The 18,960-nt window shown below is 44.0% G+C and overlaps 3 protein-coding genes and 3 non-coding genes across 8 annotated transcripts; 2 read left to right on the top strand and 4 right to left on the bottom strand.

Annotated features, from left to right (window-relative positions):
• Positions 1–1,224: 1,224 nt before the first annotated feature.
• Positions 1,225–2,132, bottom strand: LOC132258727 (V-type proton ATPase subunit F 1). The gene is made up of 3 exons (XM_059756179.1): positions 1,833–2,132; positions 1,695–1,776; positions 1,225–1,632 (listed from the first exon to the last, which is right to left on the bottom strand). Exons 1-3 carry the CDS (start codon positions 1,884–1,886, stop codon positions 1,382–1,384), a joined length of 387 nt encoding a protein of 128 aa, XP_059612162.1. The 5' UTR covers positions 1,887–2,132; the 3' UTR covers positions 1,225–1,381.
• A 117-nt stretch (positions 2,133–2,249) lies between these two features.
• LOC132258708 (rootletin) lies at positions 2,250–18,894 on the bottom strand. Of its 3 annotated transcripts, none has more exons than XM_059756143.1 (13): positions 18,777–18,894; positions 9,881–10,264; positions 9,635–9,810; positions 9,413–9,578; positions 8,289–9,179; positions 8,076–8,227; positions 6,767–7,448; positions 5,853–6,547; positions 5,617–5,792; positions 4,057–5,551; positions 3,086–3,995; positions 2,852–3,027; positions 2,250–2,793 (listed from the first exon to the last, which is right to left on the bottom strand). In XM_059756143.1, the coding sequence occupies exons 2-13, from the start codon at positions 10,133–10,135 to the stop codon at positions 2,706–2,708; spliced, it is 5,862 nt and encodes a 1,953-aa protein (XP_059612126.1). In that variant the 5' UTR covers positions 10,136–10,264; positions 18,777–18,894; the 3' UTR covers positions 2,250–2,705. The 3 variants fall into 3 exon arrangements, with proteins under 3 accessions (XP_059612126.1, XP_059612125.1, XP_059612127.1); XM_059756142.1 differs by lacking the exon at positions 18,777–18,894 and adding an exon at positions 12,551–12,659; XM_059756144.1 differs by lacking the exons at positions 9,413–9,578; positions 9,635–9,810; positions 9,881–10,264; positions 18,777–18,894 and adding an exon at positions 9,269–9,325.
• Trnag-ucc (transfer RNA glycine (anticodon UCC)) lies at positions 6,622–6,693 on the top strand. Its single transcript has one exon. It is a non-coding gene; the product is annotated as a tRNA-Gly (tRNA).
• Positions 7,510–7,581, bottom strand: Trnah-gug (transfer RNA histidin (anticodon GUG)). The gene has a single exon. It is a non-coding gene; the product is annotated as a tRNA-His (tRNA).
• Positions 7,968–8,040, top strand: Trnar-ucg (transfer RNA arginine (anticodon UCG)). Its single transcript has one exon. It is a non-coding gene; the product is annotated as a tRNA-Arg (tRNA).
• Positions 15,144–18,058, bottom strand: LOC132257615 (uncharacterized). Its single transcript, XM_059754595.1, has one exon. It carries the CDS (start codon positions 17,888–17,890, stop codon positions 16,190–16,192), a length of 1,701 nt encoding a protein of 566 aa, XP_059610578.1. The 5' UTR covers positions 17,891–18,058; the 3' UTR covers positions 15,144–16,189.
• Positions 18,895–18,960: the final 66 nt, after the last annotated feature.

Raw genomic sequence — 18,960 nt, 5'->3', positions numbered from 1 at the left:
AATTTCAAATGAAGATAAAAGAAAAAAAACACATGAAATATGACTAGAAAGTTAACATTAATCATTAAGAGGATTATCTAACAAGTACATGAGTGGCGGAAAACAGAGAAGAGCAAAGAAGGCAAAAAAAACCGTATTTTAGTACACCAAAAAAAAGTTCATATTTTTTGAAAAGAAAACAAGGTGGAAGGACATTTGCAGAAAATCTATTGGAATTAGATGGTAGATATATCGGAAAATTCTTTTAGTGTTACGCACGATCGACACTTGGCGTAGTTGATCAGGTGGAAAACTAACGACTTATGATAGAAACTCTTACGATAGCTATACTAATCTATCTATAACTTGTGTTTCCTTCATCATTGATACTTTTCGACTTTTCACTCTACTCATAAATTATCTTTTTCGTGAATTTGCAAGCAGAAAGTTCCCCAGAGAGAGAGAGAGAGCAATGAGGCTCGGGCTGTTTGCGAGATGTTATGCTCTGTCCCTCGATTGACGTTCAAGACATCCTTCGAAACGAGCTTAGCTGTGTGGCAAAATGTTGGAGAAAATCAATTGATTGTTGTGCTTTTCTGCTCCCATTCGCAGGGGCAGAGCAGAGATACAGAATGCCTGATAAGATTCCTGAATATTCACATGAATTTCTATGTCCTAATGCACTATAATAGTCAAAATACTAATCGATAGAGACATGGAGAACCTCTCGGAGGCAAAAAGTAGAAAATTATTCCACATAACATAAAAATGCACCCCCATTTTCCTCATTCCCCTCATGAAGATTTAAATTGTAAATAGAGTCTGTACACATGAGATTCTGCCCCTAAACTGTACATAAGATACTTCTGTTATCACATGTTGAGAGTTCTGATAAAATCTATGGTATAATCTTACTCCAAGTTAGAGAAATCTTTGGCGATGGTCACCCATAAATTCAATTACAATTGAAATTTCGTAGGTTCCATGGGCACTTGTGATGTGTCTAGCCGGGCGGAATTGGTGTGCAGACAGGACAAATGGCAATGGAACAGACGATTTATGTAAATGTAAATTGACGATGAGGTCTATCGTTTCCTTCCCTCTTTCGGTCCCATTTAGCCAGACTGGTGTTCATAAAATGTAAAATGTATTGTTATACCACTGAGCCACTATTGTTTTATCATTTTCAACGAAATATATAATCAATTATGTAAATCAGAAGGTATTTTGAATCAATAAATGATTATGAGAAAACTTATGGGATAATCCCTTCTTCCTGGGAACTGACTTTTATTCAACACATCATTTTTACATCAACTTCTAAGCAATATGCAATTCAATAATACCTCAAGATTTCGTGTATTACACGGGAAATGATTTTGGAGAACTGATGTGCGACCAATTAGCCTCTGCTCGGGGCCACCAGGTCGTCCGGATTGAACATGCCCTTGGCGCGACGCAGAATGGAGTCCTTGGACGCATCGTAGGGGTGATCCTTCGAGGGAATCTCCAGAACGGCCGGCAGAGGAGCCGTGTGCTGGTCAATCACATGACGGATGAGCTCAGCCAGGTTCTGGTTGATGAGGATGATGTCAATGTCATCGCGCTTCAGGAACCGCTTGAAGCAGTCCTCAATTTCGCTGACGGAAGTGTCTGGAAGAGGATTTTTCAATCAATACCAACACTCTGTTAATCCCCAATCGAGATTCACGTACTTTTGTCCACGACCATGAAGTTGGGATGACGATTCTTGTTGATTTCTCCAACACCACCCAGGAGAAATCCCACACAAGTGTCCTGCAAGCAGAGAAGGATTCTCAGTGTGATTTCAATGGCGGCGCACAGTGTTTTACCTCATCTCCAATAACTGACAGCAGTTTTCCCTTAATTGCAGAGTGGAGGGCCATTTTCGCAGAGGAAAATTTCTGGGATGCACTGAACAGAAGAAACAAGGGTCAGCTGACTTGAGTCGTGACAGCACAACAGATTAGAGTATTGAAATTTTCGTGAAATTTAGCTGATCGTCAAATGAAAACCACAACGGAAAGAGATTGACGGAATGTCTCGACACCCACTTCGATATCTATAGAGGAAAGCGAGGCATTATCAAATTATCTATTGAGTTCACCTTGATTTGTAAAATTCTTGTACGACACTTCGCGAATATTTCAAGGAAAATATAAAATTCCAAGCCTTACCCCAGAAGTCACGAGAGCTCTGAGTACTGATGTTTCCACCAGAGAGCGTTTTAGTCGCATAGATGAACCTCCCTTTCAAAACATAACGTACAATGATGAGATGAAATTACACTCCATATCAAAATTTAATTACACACTCTTTTTCTGTGTTTTCAGAATATTTATTATATCAAGCATAAAATCTCTCTCTACAATTTTCCGTGTGTTCATTCATGGACAAACATTAATACTGTCTTTGGAGTGCAATCAGTGCCCTACTAAATAGATCCTTGAATCCTCCTCTCATTCCTCAACAATTCGTGACTAGTTTTATACGTGAAACATCGGAAAAAACCACATGAACACATCTTTTTTCTGAGATTTCCCTTTGGTATTGTAGCGTTTTTTTTTCTCAAATAAATATTATCCTCTTCTCCGCTTCGAAGAGTCGGCAGTGAAGTGATTATCTCTCTTCAATAAAATGATTACCCGACTAGATGTCTTCGATCTCCCGCCAATTCGCGGGGAGATTCATTGCAAAAATGCTGACTATTTGTAGCGTGGACTGTAGCCACTGTGGTGCTCATATTCCCTGCCTGAGTTTGGTGGCAAACTCAGAGAAACGGCACTGTCCAATCTGCAAAAAATTTCGTGTGTTAGCATTTTTATGGGAATAGACGAGAAATTGGACTCACCTTCTGGTCTCGCTCTCGAGAGTCATGGGATCGAGTGGTTCTTGGGCCACATGGCGAAGACTATCGCCCAGTGTCTGACGCAATTGTTGCATCTCTCGCCCAGCTCTGGTGCTTCTTAATATGTAATGCTGCCTCCGTTTCGCCTCCTGAGCCAGCTGCTCACGAAGCATGGAAATCTGCAGAAGACGCCCAATTACATCCACTGTGCAGAGCAGACACACGAGAACAACTCACCTGATTCTCTAGGCGCAGCACTTGCTGTCGGTGAGATTGCTCCCTGGCGTCCAAGAGCCGCTCAGCTTGGAGCTGAGCAGATCGATACTTCTCCGCATCACTGGACATACACTTGGGAATCTCAGCCATTTTCGCCTTCGCCCTTGCCAATTCTGACTCCTTCTCGGCCAACAGAGTCTCCAGACGGCGACACTTCATCCTCAAGTCCCGATTCTCCTGCTCAATCAGCGTGTGATCCAGTCCACAGTTGAACGATGAGCTCAGCGCTCCATGACCACCTCTGGACATCGAAGTGTCCGTCTCCAAGCGATTGGAGTCAAGTTCCCCACGCCCACCATCATAGAGACTCTTCTCTGATCTATCGAACTGCACCTGCCCAGAGAACTTGCTGCTCCTCTCCATGTTCCTCTTCTCATTCTCCAACGTGCGCACTTTCTCATTCAACGTGTCCACCTTCACTCTCAGCTCAGATCTCTCGCGCTGCATCTGTCTCAAGGCGTCTCCGTCCGCGGTGCTGGGCACAGTTGCGGACATCTGATCGGCGTTCTCCTGATTCCACTTGGCAATCCTCAGCTGAGACTCCAGAGCGGACTTCTGCACTTCCAATTCAGCCACTTGCTCCTGGAAACGCTGGCAGGAATCTTGCTGTGCCTGCTGAGTCCTCCTCAAGTCATTAGACACGCTCTGAGCAGCCTCAAGACGTTCCGCCAGGATGCGTCTCTCATTCTCACTGTTGCTCAACGTCTTCTGAATCTGCTTCAGCTTATCATGTCCCGCGAGGACATTGTGACCCTGCTCGGAGTGCGCCTTGTGCAGGCAGTTAATCTCCGCCCTAAGCTCGGTTTCCGTGATGGCAGCACTCTGGAGGCGCTCCTTGAGTTGATCAACGGTCGTCTTCAACGCAATACATCTGTAAAGAACACATTGAATATCATACTTGCCAAGGAATTGCATGTGAAAGGATAGCCAACCTGTCTTCTAACTGCGTTGACGCACGCCCTTGATTCTCAAAGCGCTCCTGCAGGCTTCGCAGATTATTCTCCTTCTCGTGGAGAGCCATCTGCAATCTCTGGATGTCTCCTTCGAGAGCCACACGTTGCAAATCCAATTTCGATGCGCGATTCTCACAGCGAGTGAGCTCCTCTTGCAGATGTCTCTTCTCACTCTCCAGACGACTGACGGATTGTCGGCATTTCTCCAGGCGCTCCTCACACTGAGCTCTCTCCTCAGCACTACTAGCCAGAGACACTTCCAGACTGTTCACCTTCTCCCTCAGCATGTTGACTTCCTCAATCTTCTGACGCAAATTCTCCTCCACAACTTGAAGAGCTGATCCCTTCTGGTTCAACTTCGCCTCCACATTGGCCTTCTCCTCTTGGACAGAGCGCAGCACCTGCTGCAGCTTGGATATCTTGTTCTCACCCTTCGCCTGAGCTTCGGCTCCCTCCTGGAGTTGCTTCCTCGCTGTGGCCAATTGAGCCTTAAAGTCATCCTTTTCGCGCTCAATTTGTGCCACTTGTTGCATCAGTGTTCTCACTCCCTTCCTCACCATCTCTGGGTCCACATCAATTATGGGTCCATCACCAGCCACACTTCGACAGTCATAGTCATGACCACCACGAGCCGGGCTGTAGCGCCTCGAGGGACTGAGAAGGCGATAGGGCAAACTCACAGTGCCGTCCAGTTGAATTCCGGCGATGCGCCGAAGAGTGTGAGCGATAGAACTCAATCTGTTCTCCACCTCACGTTTTGCACTCTCCGTCTGAATAAGTTGCTCATCCAGAGCACGAACACGACCTTCGCAACCGCCCAAACGTGCCTTCAACTCCTGAATTTGCTGCGTGGCATCGGCCAGGCACACTTCCAAGTTGTGCTTCTGATCCTCCAGTCTCTTCTCCCTGCACCGTCCCTCGTCCAAGCGCTGCAACAACTCTTGCTCTCGCCCGTGCCAGCGATGCTCGTCCTGATTCAATTTGCAACGCGAGCGACCCAATTCTTGGCGTGTCGCGTGCAAATTAGCATCCAAATCCGCCAGTTGCTTCTTCGCCTGATGAAGTTCCGCCTGGATGCGCTCCTTCTCCTCCATCTCATTCGTTAGCCTCGCGTGAAGCTCCTTCTCCACCACATCCTTCTGCGAGGCATTCGATGCCATCTTCTGCAGATTATTCTGCGCCTGTTGCAGCTCCTGATTTAATTTCGCAACATTATTGTCCGTCTCCTTGAGCAATGTGGCCAGTCTGGTCTTCTCCACCTCATTAGCTGTGCGCGCCTCCTCTAAACCAGCAATCTTCTGCAGCGCCTCTTCGTGCATACGCGTAGCCTCTCTCCTCTGTCCCTCAACGCGCTTCACATGATCCCTGAGATCTCTGTTTGTGTTGGCATATTTGTCCTTTTCAATATTACTGTCAGCCAGAGCACGTCTTGTGTCCGTCAACTCCTTTCGAGCAGCCTCAACCGCATTTTCAGCTGCAACATGGTCGGAAAAACTTTTAGCAAAATCCGAGATTTAATGGAAGAGATTCAATACTTACTTTCTTTCAATTTCCTCACAGTTTCAATCAATTGGTTATTCAGAGAATCACCTCTGTCCTCACAGAGGCGAATCTGAACACGAAGTTCCTCATTCTCCTTCTGAGCTGCTTCGCGCTCCTCGCGAAGAGAACTCAAATAGGACTCTAACTTATGAAGATCCTCTTCGTGTTTTTGCCTTAAACAAATCGCCACAATCAGCTTTAAAGTCACTCAAGAGACAAATTAATGAACTCACCTGCTCTCTTCCATCTTCGCCTTCAAACGAGTGATCTCTTCTCTCAACTGGTTGATTGTCGCTCTGTCCTTCTCAGCTCTGGCCGCTCCTTCGCGCCTCAATCTTTCGCACGTATCGTTCTCAGCCGCCAAATCCCTGCTCACAGCATCCAAACGCTCAATAACTGCCTGCTTGTCTCTGTGTGCCAACATGAGAGCCTGCTGCTTATCATTCTCGGCCCTTATCATCACTTCCTCGTGCTGCTGACAGAGAGCCTCCACGTGCATCTGCAGCTGATCATATCGCTCCTTCAAGGCTTCAATCTCTGCATCCTTGGAGGCCTGGAGAGCCAACAATGAGCTCTGCATCCGTTTCTCAAGTGATGCCCTTATTTGCTCCTTCTCCTCATTCAATTTCTTTGCGTTCTCCTCAGCCATTGCCTTCAAGTTGGCAATCTTCTGCAAGAACTCCGCTTCTTGATTCGCTGCCGCATTTGTAAGTTGAATCTTCATTTCCTGAGCACGTCTCTCGCTATTCTCAAAGTCCTTCACGAGTCTTGCAATTTGATTCCTCATGGATTCCTGCTTTATCAGGAGATCTTGAACTTCATGTTCCAATTGCTCTTTCTTCACCTCAGTCGCCTCGAGAGTTGTGTTTGTGTCAAATAGAACTGCTTCAAGAGCTTCCTTTTCACTCCTCAGCGATGCCAGTTGTTCCTGTAAATTGAAAAAACGAATAAATGGGGTGTACAATTTGTTTACTATCGGCATTGGACAAATAGCCTTCATATGCGTCAGTGGTGTAATGGTTAGCATAGTTGCCTTCCAAGCAGTTGATCCGAGTTCGATTCTCGGCTGACGCACTCTTTTTTCCACTTCATCCATAGCCAAGACACAAACCATACAATTTTGAGTACGTTTAAGAAAATATTTTACCTGCATTCGCTGCAATTCCTTCTCCTGGCCCTCAATAACCACCATCTTCTCCTCATTCTCCTTCACCAAGTCCTCGAGATTGCGATTAAGACGACTATTAGTTTCATTAGACTGCTCCATGCGCTGACGAAGTCTCATTAGCTCTTCACCCAGGCCTTCCTTCTTGCGCGTGATGACCGTGAGCTGATTGGCCACATCTCCACGCTCTCGAGTCACCTGAATCAGCTCCTGCTCCACCTTGTCCTTGTCAATCTCCAGGAACTTCAGCTTCTCACTGATGGACAGCTTCTCAGACTCCAAATCCAGACGAACTTGCTCGGCCGAAATCAGTTCCTTCTTCAGCGAAGCAACATCCACACCCAATTCTGAAGACAGGGTCTTGAATTTGTTCCGCTCCTCCTCCAATTCTCCAATCACGCCCTTCAATTGCTTCACTTCCTGCGACAAATTGTCACCAGAGTTGCTGCTCTTGTCCAGACGCTCAGATAATTCCACTTTCTCAAGAGACAACTTCTCAAATTCATACTCCAAGTCGGCTTTTTGCTTCTCTGTGAGCGCCAAAAGACTTTCCGCCTCCATTCTCTGCTGCTCCAGAAGGTCACGCGAGAGATAAACCTTGTTCAGTTCCTCCCTGAGGGTGATGGTCTCTTCACGCAGACGGCTGGTCCTCTCTTCCTCGGCTCTGTGAGACAGACAAAAAAATTATATCAGTAAAATGGAATAAAATGCAAAAAATGAACAGATGCCGTGACCAGGAATCGAACCTGGGCTTTCTCGGCCACAACGAGATGTCATAACCACTAGACGATCACGGCTACGCTGTTATGTATATATCGACATTCAGCTTCACTTAAAACATGAATTAAGTGTTCCACGCTATACATAAATCAGCCTATTTACCTATAGCGAATGCTTCAGAATTAATCGTAATACCCGAGATAACCGAATGAAATTGATTAAATACGACAACTGTTACATATTCCAACATTTCCCCACTCAAAGTCACTATTGATTTCCCCCAACATAAGTATTTGGGAATAAATATCAAATAAAATAGGCCATAAATATCGCTAGGCATTCATCCTGATTGTTCAATAAAGGACTACTTAATTCAACAAATAGGTAGGACATGAAAAATAAATAAGTGAAAATCGATAAGAAATTTTGCCTTCAAGTGCAAAGTTGCTTTCCTCAACACCAAGATCGTGTGGCCTAATGGATAAGGCGTCGGACTTCGGATCCGAAGATTGCAGGTTCAAGTCCTGTCACGATCGAATTTTTTTTCCTTCCCAAAACAATTTTTTTTTACCTCAAATTCATTTCCAGGATCTCCTTGTCCTTCATAGAGCGCTGCATCTCCAGCTCCAGTATCTTCTTCTCCTCGTCCAGAGAGTCAATTAGCTTTTGCATCTTCGATGTGTGATTTTGGAGCTTTTCATAGTCACAATTCAAAGAATCCACCTGAAAGAACATTTGAATTCATACTAATTCTTTATTACACACACACACACAAGATGTTTACCATTGAGTTTAGCTCCGCTTTGCCCCTCTCCATTGTGTGCTTATCCATTCGCATTCCCTCTAAAGTCTTCTGGAGACTATCACGCTCCTTGCACAGCTCCGATAACTGGTAATTCGTTCCATCCATCTTCTCAGTCATCTCTGTGAGCTTCGACGTCAAGATATCCCGGGTATTCTCTGTGCTCTCCAGCTGCTTCTTCGTGATTGACAAGGCATCATTGTTGGATTGCAACTTCACTTGCAAATCATGGATTGAGAGTTGGTACTTATGCAGAGCCGCTTGAACGGCTGAAATTGTCCCTTCGGCGAACGCCTGCGACGTGCGACAACCCCCACGTTTTGGGGATCTGGGAGGCAGTTGGGCGCCCTGAGAGAGATGCATATGATTGGCCACAGTCTCCACGTCATTAGAGGCATCGGCGTCCTGAACCACCGCGTGGGCGATATCCCTGAGAGCATGCTGCAGGCGCTCAATCTCATCATTGAGTCTCTGCGCCTGGGCAGCTTGATTCTCCGCGTGCATGCACCTGTCCTCCAGCGTCTTCAGCTCGTGCATCAGCTGCTGCATCTTCTGGTCGCGCTGCTCCAGTTCAATCTTACTCGTCTCGTACTGCACTTTCAGCGAGGCCATCTGGGACTTCAGATCCATGTTGTCCCGCTCAATCTGCATCTGATTGGCTTCTTCATAGCGACTGGCCTGCTTGAGATTCACTGTGACGCCACTGCAAGCACTGGACACCTCGCGATTGATGCCCATCATCTCATAGCGCATCTTATTGAGATCTGTCTTCATGGACGTCTGCATGTCCTTGAAATTCCTCTTCACAGCAACCACTTCTCGCCACATCCTCAAGAGTCTGGTGTGCTCGTTGTTGTAGTAATCATTGAAGGCCTGAAGATGAAAAAAATGTGTTCAAAAAAGCAGGATCAGAAGGATAAGGTCTGCCTGAGTCGTAACGTTAAAAAACGAGGACGACAGACTTCTAGCATCGATTGCTAGTCAAATCCAATCATCAATTCCCGCTTAAAACCCTAGAAGGATCAACCAATTTGTGCCCCACTCGCAGCTCTTCTCATCCAATTGCACGTGTTGTTTTCCCGAAGTATACAGTTCAGTACATTCACCTGCTCTTCTTCTTTCCACTCGCCCTCCTTGGCCAACATATCATCGCGCAAAGCCTCCCAATCAGTTGTCAACTTCTGCAAATCGGTCGTCAACATCTCATTAGTGCGATGAGATTCCTCCAACTGCTGCCTCAGCAAATTGTTCTGCGCCAAGAGTTGTTCGCATCTGAAAGAATTCACAATGTCTTATTATAAGCTCATAGATTAAGCTTAAATTTCTACCTTAGATGCTCTTCCTCGAAGCGACGCGACAATTCTTCTCCATTCTCATGGTGGTACGAGTGCATCGGCGGCGAGGGCTGATCACAAGGCACCGGACAAGGCAAACTCAAGGGTGCAGAAGTGGCTGAGTGACCTGCTGGCGGTGGTAGTGGAATTGCGGCCATCGAAGTCGGTTGCTGGCGGTCAAAACAAAGCGTAATTGAATTACTTTTTTACAAATAGGGTTGCAATTGCAGTACAACTCACATGAGTGCTCCTCGATGAGTAGGAAGGCACCGGTGGCAGAGTCTCGTGCACCTGACCTTCCAGATCTGAGCATCGCTGCTTGTACTGCATCACTTTCGACTGCAGCCGGCCCACGAGATTAGCCTGGTTCTGCTGCGCCTGCTTGTACGTGTCCAGGCGTCGGCGGTAGTTACTCGCCTCCTCCTGCAAACGCTGTCGTAGCTCCTGGTTCTGGCGCAGCAGAGCCGCCGTCTCAACGGGTGCCGGACTGGCCATCCTTACAGAGCGCCCTGCTGGATTGTCGAGACGGGACTTGCTAAATGGACGAGAGAAGGGCTTCTTCTTCTCCAAACTCTCGTTGCTGCTGGATCGTCTGAGGCTGCTGGTCACATTCTCCTTCGTCAGCTGCAATGAAGATTGAGAAAGGGCGTGAAAAAGATTGAAAATTGTGATTCATTGCGGAGACCCACATCGAAAGAGACCGACTTTGCCTTCCTCATGTTCAACACTGAGAAAAAGAGAAAAAACAGAGGTCGACAAGCACGTGGAGCGCAAAACAAATCCACCCCTAGTTACCACTATACGGAACGCGCCGCGGTGGACGCTTTTCAATAAATAGGGTGAGACGGCAATTAATTATGAATGAAGGCACACACTTCGGCCACTATGCCTTGAATACAAATTTATTATACATTCCCGCGCTTCCGATTTACACCCTCAGAGCGCGACTCTCTCAACTCAGCGCGTAATCACGTTGCCAATGAATGTTCAGTGACGAGTCAATTTGTGTGAAAACAATCAGTGCTGCACAACCGATGAATTCACAATGCAAACACTTGATGATTTCGTGTATAGCAAAACCCATTTCCAAACCGCGGTAATTCACTTAGATTAAAAAACACACGAGAATTGGAAAATGCTTTTCTCTCTCCGTGTGGTATAAAACTTGTAATTTTCAGCAAAGAAATCGAAAGCAATTTCCATCAAACTTTATTTATCCACATTTTCTGCCTCTTTAGCATGGGAAGCGTGTCCACACGAAAGTTTTCTTCACCCAAAAACCCAACTCTACACCGTGTATATAATTTACCATGCACCTTTCCTACATACATCGCACCACCCCCAAAAAGGATAACTGTGCCTCTGCACGCATGATAAACTTTGTCACATTGAGACTTTTATCGCTATTTTTATTATTAAATAGCGATCCCAATCCAAGATATAGGCAAATGCCATTTACTGTAAATAACAAACTCTAGCAAAATTTATTATTTCTCCCTCCTCCATTTTTAGTCACAAACCATCATGAGAGACACGAGCAAATATTCTACACCAGAGGAAAAAAAAAATCTAATTCTAAAAGTGTGACTCGCTGTAAAAAGAGTAAAATTTCACAGCTTTTTAGCCGTCATTATCTCGCGTTGGCGAAAATTTACATGGACGAGGTCAAAGGGTAGATTCTCTTATGTAATCCACTGCAATAATTACCAGCATTTTCGTCCATGTACCCACATATCTGAGATTCAATTGCCATTCCCAACTGACATGTTTATAGCCATGTGTCTCTCAAGACGAGAAATTTGAGAAGAATATTAAATTTAGCTATCATCTGAAGAGTGTTGCTACATGACGATGAGCACTTTCCACAGACGTGATTTTGCTGAGGAATATAAACTGCTAAAATACTGCATTCGCAGGCGAAATTGCTGCATAATTTCTCTTCGGCAAAATAATTATTGCGGTAAGCAAATAAATGCACAGAATGTGGTAACTCACATGTAACGCTATATAGCAATATTCGCAAATACATTTCATCCCCAAATCATTTATTCTACCTTAAGAATGTTCGTCAGATTTTCACATGCAGTTAAAGCACCACACTCTGTGTCTTTTCTCACACTCATCACGGAAATTGGATGATTCCACTTTTCCTTCCGCTCGAGAATACAGCGGAAGCTATCATTAAATTACCACTACGTGGAGCTTTTCCTGTTTCGACATCATTGCATAAGCCATCCCCTAGAGAGCATTTCAACTTTCTGCATTATAGTTTGAAAACCAGATGCATTGAACTGCACACTGATAAGATGCAATGCGTCAATATATAGCCACTTCTATTCGCAGTTCAAATCAATTCCTCCATTTGGCCAACACGTAAGAACATAATTTGCAACTCACTCTCTCGGGGGTAATAACATGCAAACAAAAATATTTTTGCATAGTGCTGCGAGTGTAAATTTAGCATGTGCATAGCATAGTGCAATTGCAGTGTATCCGCCATAATCAGTTCATATTATCTCGACAGAAATTATATTGTTTTCAATGGGCACAACATGAAAATGTTATGTAAAATTGGGGCTCTTTGCTCGGGAAAATTAAGGACACACCCTGAGAGGGTAGTTCTATTTTCGAACTTCTCCCAATAGTATGTTTTATGTGCAAACTGCGCTTCCTATTTTATTATTTATCACATAGTCTATTTTCAATCTATGTACAGTTTGTGAGATAGATAGAAGGGATTAGTCAGAAAATAGCAATCGACCAAATAAGAATGTCTGGAAAATGGAGTTTCCCATATACAAAATTTTCTATACTATGATTTCAATAAAAATTTCTACTTTTGACACCCGTATTCCTTATTTACGTCAATAAATTTATCCATTTCTATGATTATCAGCAAATTAAACTTACACGGGACATTTTTTCTTCAGAATTCACACTATGCAATCTCTCAAAGCTGGCCGTTAGGCACTTCACGCAACTCTCGCGTGCACAATTTTGCCTCTTGTGGCCAATTTGACTGCCAGGCAACTTAAGATGACGATATGTAGAGCTTGAGATAACAATATAAGACTGCAAGTCACTTCTTCTCCCAAGAGCCCGCCTAGAGTGCCTGCCCGATGCCTCCGGATTCCACACCACCTTAACAGGAACTGACTTTGTTCGTTTGCAAATCTGCAAATAGCACAGTGGGAGTTGTTTCTTTGAATTCGATTCATTTATAACGTCTCTCCTGGCAACCGCACTAATATTTGTGGTGTCTTCTCCGGGTGGCCCATTGCCATTACTTAAAATTCCTCCATAATCCACCCGTGATGACAGGGTGGGCGTAGCAACTGGGTGGCGAGGAAAAAAGCCGTCCCAGCCGAATATTGAGGGCGGCGTGGTGTGAGAGAAGAGAATGATAAATTTGTTATTATTACTAAGAGACTCCAAAAATCATAAGACTTCCTGAACTTTTGTCATGCAATCGTTTACCATATTTTTCTGTCCTCTTTTATACCTAATTGTTCTTTACTCGAATCCCCACTGGAGTTGATAGATATTCGCAAATATTGCTGAGGTGTGTTCGAAAAATGAAATCCTCGCCTCGTCCTAGCTTGCAGTGTTTGCAGAAATTCCTCGCAATTTGAATTATTTTGCATATTTTGCAAACTCCTTGAGCACTGGATGAACACAAATTTAATAGATGAGAAGAAGCACTCAACACTAAAGTTCTCCCTGGACTGAAGCTATTTCCTGACTTTTTCACACCTTTATAGACTCTGTCTTCTCTAATTTCATTCCAATACTCATTTGTGCATTGTAATTCACAAATTCTCATCAACATATTATGGGGAAAAAAAATGAAATGATTACGCAGTTTTTACAAGTTGTCATGGTATTCAATTGTAGAGCATATTCCATAACTCAATAACCCGAAAAATCCATAGCAGAACTAATTTGCATTACCATTCTCTCCCCCTTATCGACAGGCTCGCGATGTTTAGTCTATAGACCGCATTTATTGCCCTCCCCCTCATTCTCTGTCGCGAGAAATTACATGACAACTCTTCCAGTACGGGCCTTATCACGCAAAATTACACTGCAGATTTCAGCATGGATCTTCCACATGAATGCCAAACTGAACTCTGATCTCTCCTCCATGAATTCCTTCCTCGTTGCAGCTTTTTTCCGTGCCGGATCTCAGGCGTCTCGCGCTTCTCCTCGCGAGAGTGGGAAAAATATCATCATGAGCGAAGGCGAGCTCAGCACGCACTTTGATCGCCGGCTGAACTTTAACATTGAAGCGAGGGAGGGAATGGATTATGTGTTACACAACATGGCGCAGCGATATGAGAATCACCCAAAATACCATGACATTTTTTCCTCTCAACCGTCTTCTAATTATACAACATGTTGACGAGCAGAGATATACAATTTTGCAGTGTGAATTTACATGCTAATGACAATGAAGAATTCTACAAAGGATCCATTTGAGTCTCGAATGGAATGTCCTAAGTATCATCATGAAGAAATATTTGACTTTCACATGCCACCCTTTTCTGGGGTGACTGAGTATCTGAGTGTAGTTTTTGCAGGAAGAACGTGCTGAAGCGAACCTCTGAGCTAAACTTGTGTGTCTGTTTCACTAAATGGTAAAAATTCTGCTGCAATCTTTCCCCAACTTTACAAACTTCTGCCTTGTTGGCGGTGCTTCTGACATTCAAAAATGTTTCCCAGACGAAAAAGTTCACTAAAAACAAACGCCACCAAATTAGCCATGTTCTCAGCATAAAAAAACGGCAAGAATGAATTTTAAAACATGAAGAGGGGGAGAATTACATTTCATATAGCATTATCTCGCAAATAATACTGCATGAAAACAGAGCAAAAAGACGAGCAAAAATCTCAACACAGGATAAAAGCGCTCAAGTTGCAGGTCTCATACTGATTACAGCCACGCTTATCAGCCACATATTCAGACATGAAGGTTAATTTTCTGGGGTTATTTACAATTTCACATTATTTCACTTCTTATAAATGAATTCTGACCAATCAATATAACTGACATACAAATGCACATAAAAATTCTTTATATCAAAAATATTCTCTCTTTTTTACTTCACATATTTTTATGTCTACCATGTGTACGTGCCTTTCTTCTTGTCGACATTCACAGAAAGTGAACAAATATCTCATGGACAAAGTTCATTGATGCAAAAATTATGGTGTATTTTAAGAAAAGAGAAATATAAATGAGAACATTTCTGATACACTTTTTCTCCTTCTCCTTCATCGTCCCAAGATAGGCGTTCCACAACATAATTTCACTGCTATAGACGAATCCTCCTCGTCATCGATTATGCATATAACGTTATTTTTATAAGGATGGTGATTGTAAGGAATGTCTACTTTTTTTCAGCTTTATCACCCAAACGCTTTGTATATAAGATGGGAAAATATTAGGTGATGTAAGTGCACGCAAACAATCGCTTGATATAAATCAAAAGAAAACTCCTTTTTCGCCATTTATTGACTTTGTTTTCCCATGTACATAGACTTTATGGATTATATGGCATCGCAGGAAGTATATAGTAGACGATATTGACGCGAACAGAATAAATCTTATAACTATAGGAAATCTAACTAAATTTCTATCATATTTCGCATAAAATATTATTAGGAAAAGAGCATAAATTTCATTTATTGCTACTCTTACATTAAGTAATTCACGAGAACTGCCACTTTCTCGATATGTACGAATCCTAAAATAAATAAGTTTCACTGCTTCTTTAAGAATATCTCATTCATAAACTTCACAATAATATCGCAGTGCGATACGAAAATCTCTTATCACACTGTCCATTAGGTGATATCAGCTCTAGACTAATGAATAATAATAAAAAATGCATACAGAATAAATAACATTAAGATAGAGTAATATTTTTGTCTCTCTGCCAATACTCAAAAGTGAATTTCATTCATATACTACAATCACTACCACAGAAGTAAGAATTCTTAGCGATACTGCGTGAATCAAAACAGTATTTTTCAATAAAAATATCATTAAGAGGTATAAACTTTGAACTGTTTTTGTAAATTGTCCACTTTATCATTAAAAAATTAATGAATATTAACACACTATCTAGTGAAGTGACCACACCAAAAAAAACAGCATATGTCTTTATCTCTTGGTCACAGAGAAGGTTCAATATAGGAGTATTGTTGAAAGTTATCAATTTGGCGTGGAAAGGAAATTACCGAGTCCAGCAAAAAAGTCAATTTTTACACACGCTCCACAATATTGTCATGAGAGTTAATTGTACTCCTAGTCTTACATAATCCTAAGCATTTCTCCGCCTCTCAACACAGGCTAATCGATAAATTTCAAGGGATTGCCATATGTTTTGCAATGCGCTGTGCGGCCATAGTCCAGTTTCATCACCAGCATCACTTCAGTTCATCACATTTATGAATTCTCTAAACTGCGAAGAAAAACATAGAGAGATTAAGTGCGCCAGAGACAGACCTAATCTCCACAGATGTGAGGCAAAAACCAAGAGATGGTTAATGAACTGGTGCCGTCATTGTCGTTGCTGGGCTCCTTGAGGCCTGCCTCTTCTGCAGAAACTGCTTCACGGAGTTAAAGGGCAGCTGGAAGTGGTAGTAGGCACAATAGGGCAGTGGATCCCAGAACACAAAGAGCGCCTCTCGCTTGTCCAGCACCGTGCCGATCAACTTCCCCACGGCGTCCATCGAGGGATGACGCAGTGTGTTGAGGACAGCCTCGTGCATCCAGTATCGGCCGCCTTCCTGGACCAGTGGTCCCGAGTTTTGGCGCGAGAAGTGCGGACAAGGCTTCCACAGCACTCTCGGATGCACGCCAGTGTAGCAAATGTAGGGCAGAGAGACTCCAACGCGCGTCCCCATCGGCAAGAGATTTCCACTCAGGTCACACTTCACCAGCCTGAAGCTCACGTGAGCATTGATGGGTCGCTGAAAGCGTATCTTGTTGAAGAAATCCTTCAGCCATTTCTCCACCTCCTCATTGCACTCCGGCACGAGACTCTTGGTGTCCGAGTTGACCAGACAAGTCACATTCGCCACCACACGCGACTCCTTGATCGTGGTGCATGTGATGTAGTGCGATCCTGGCAGATCACGAATCACCATCCAGGGACGCTGTTCACTGATCTCATGTGTGAGCTTCAAGTCGCGTCGGTTGCTAGGCAAAATGAACTTATTGCGCTCCACTATGCCCATCGGCCCGCCAGAGATTATGATATTTCTGAAGCCCGAAAGCCATCCGATGTCGTACAGGCGGAAGAGGTCTTCCTTGCTCTGCACAATCCTGTGCGGTGGCAGGGCTATTCCATTGGATCTGCACTTCACCATCAGCTCCATTATGTCATCCAGAACGGCCACCTCCTGGGCGCCAGGAATGAAGGAGAGACAACCCAGGAGCTCCAGATGGGGCTTGGCCAGAGCATCGTAGTGCGCAGTACTGGTCGCCGATGTGGGAATGTAGAAAGAGGGCTTCTCCTTCTCAGCAATCTCGCACAAGGCCGCCACGTAGTCATGTGGGGAGTCTGCCGTTGGACAGGGAACAGTGTAGAACTTGCTGACGGCCGTTGAGAAGCGCGCCAGACCAAACAATCCTTCAAACTCAAACACAACCACTCGTGATCCGGCAGAGTAGAAATTCCTGGCCAGATGGAGTGTCTGAATTGTGCTGCCGCCACTGATCAGCACTGTCCTCTTCCGACGATTCCTCTCCGCCGATGGTGTGTGTATGCGGATCAATATCCACTTGAAAAGTGCCAGTGGGAAACCTACGAACTTCCAGAAGATCCACAATCCGGCTGAGATCCAGAAAGTAGGAGCGGCAATGCGAAAGGGATTCCACACGAAGCCCGACACTCGCCTGAAGATCAGTTGGAAGAGTTTCAGCAGGAAAATTGGCCACCACAGCAAAAGTCTGAAGAATATCCCATGAGAGTCTGTGCGGTACTCTCTCTCCTGGATCACGATGGGCTCATCCACGGCCCGATCCTCGGGAATGAGCGTGAAGGTGCTCGAGTAGCTCCGCCTGAGCGTCGTCGGGGGTGATGTGGATAGTGGCGATGTGGAGATTGGCGACGAGGGCAGCGATGCTGGCGAATTGTGGCGAGAATTGAATGGTGTGTACTTTGGGCTGGACGATCCAGCACGTCCCTCGTGGCGCGCCATCCAGGAGCCAAATAAATTCTCCACGTTCGTATTGGGCATGATCACTCAATCACTCATTGTTAATTCACACAACACTGCAAAATCAACTCTGTTCACCACTCAAACTGTGCAACAATCACTAGAAAGGCAAAGGAATTCCTTGGGATTCAACTGTCCGAATCGAGTGCAGGAGAATAACTGGAGGAGCTCATCGGAGCTCATCTCATTTTAACGTACGAGTATATAATTATCACATAATTGAAAGAGAGAGAGAAATAATTCTAATATTTACAATTAGCGTTATCGATTTGTGGGTCTATGGACTGCGTGCGGGATGTGATCTCAGATTTACCAGTCAGACACAGTTCACAGCTCAATCGCAAAAATCGGAGCTAAACACAAACTCTGCTCCCGAGATCAGGGCCGGGTTTCCATCCAAAACATCCCCAAAATTTCACAGAAACCTTATCAGCAAAAGCAACACCAATCTTCTCGGCCAACAAGAAAAATATCATTAAGAAATTTCCTCTCCAAGCGAAAAGTCCATCTCTGTGCAGTTAATGCGACTCTCATATCAACACTTCATAATTATTTTTATATGTAAATTCTGTTTACATTATAGTCTTGCATCGCTTGTTTTTTCGTCTTTTTAAAATAGCCATAAAGATAAGGCAATTGCTTTTCATCGAACTGCACTGAGACTGATTAGCTTTCCAGCCCGGAGACCGCCAGCATATAACCTCAAACATTCACCCAATAATTCAGCCAAAAATACCACAATTTTCATCCAGCTCTCAATTTACAGGTATTACAAGTCTTACAATAGGAAAGTTACATGATAATAAGAGAGATATATCCAGAAATGTGCAAAAATGCTATCTGAAAGCTCCGCAAATCACTTGGCAAAAACCATGAGAAACCAGATAATAATTTATGTGCAACTCACAAAATCATTTCTTCTCCACCTTGCAAGGCACTCACTGGTGATTTATCATAAAATTGTGTGATAATTCCAGAAAACTTTTCATTTCTAGGGCACTCTCAAAAGCACGGCGATGTAAACAATTTCAGCCCAAACAAACACCATATTGGCTGAAGTTTGCAGCACTTCTCATCGACTGTTCCGGAGA

Source organism: Phlebotomus argentipes, unplaced genomic scaffold (genome assembly GCF_947086385.1).
Source record: "Phlebotomus argentipes unplaced genomic scaffold, Phlebotomus argentipes genome assembly scaffold_4, whole genome shotgun sequence".
Lineage (NCBI taxonomy): Eukaryota > Metazoa > Arthropoda > Insecta > Diptera > Psychodidae > Phlebotomus > Phlebotomus argentipes.
Note: the sequence above shows the minus strand (reverse complement) of the source record. Positions and strands in the feature narration are given on the sequence as shown.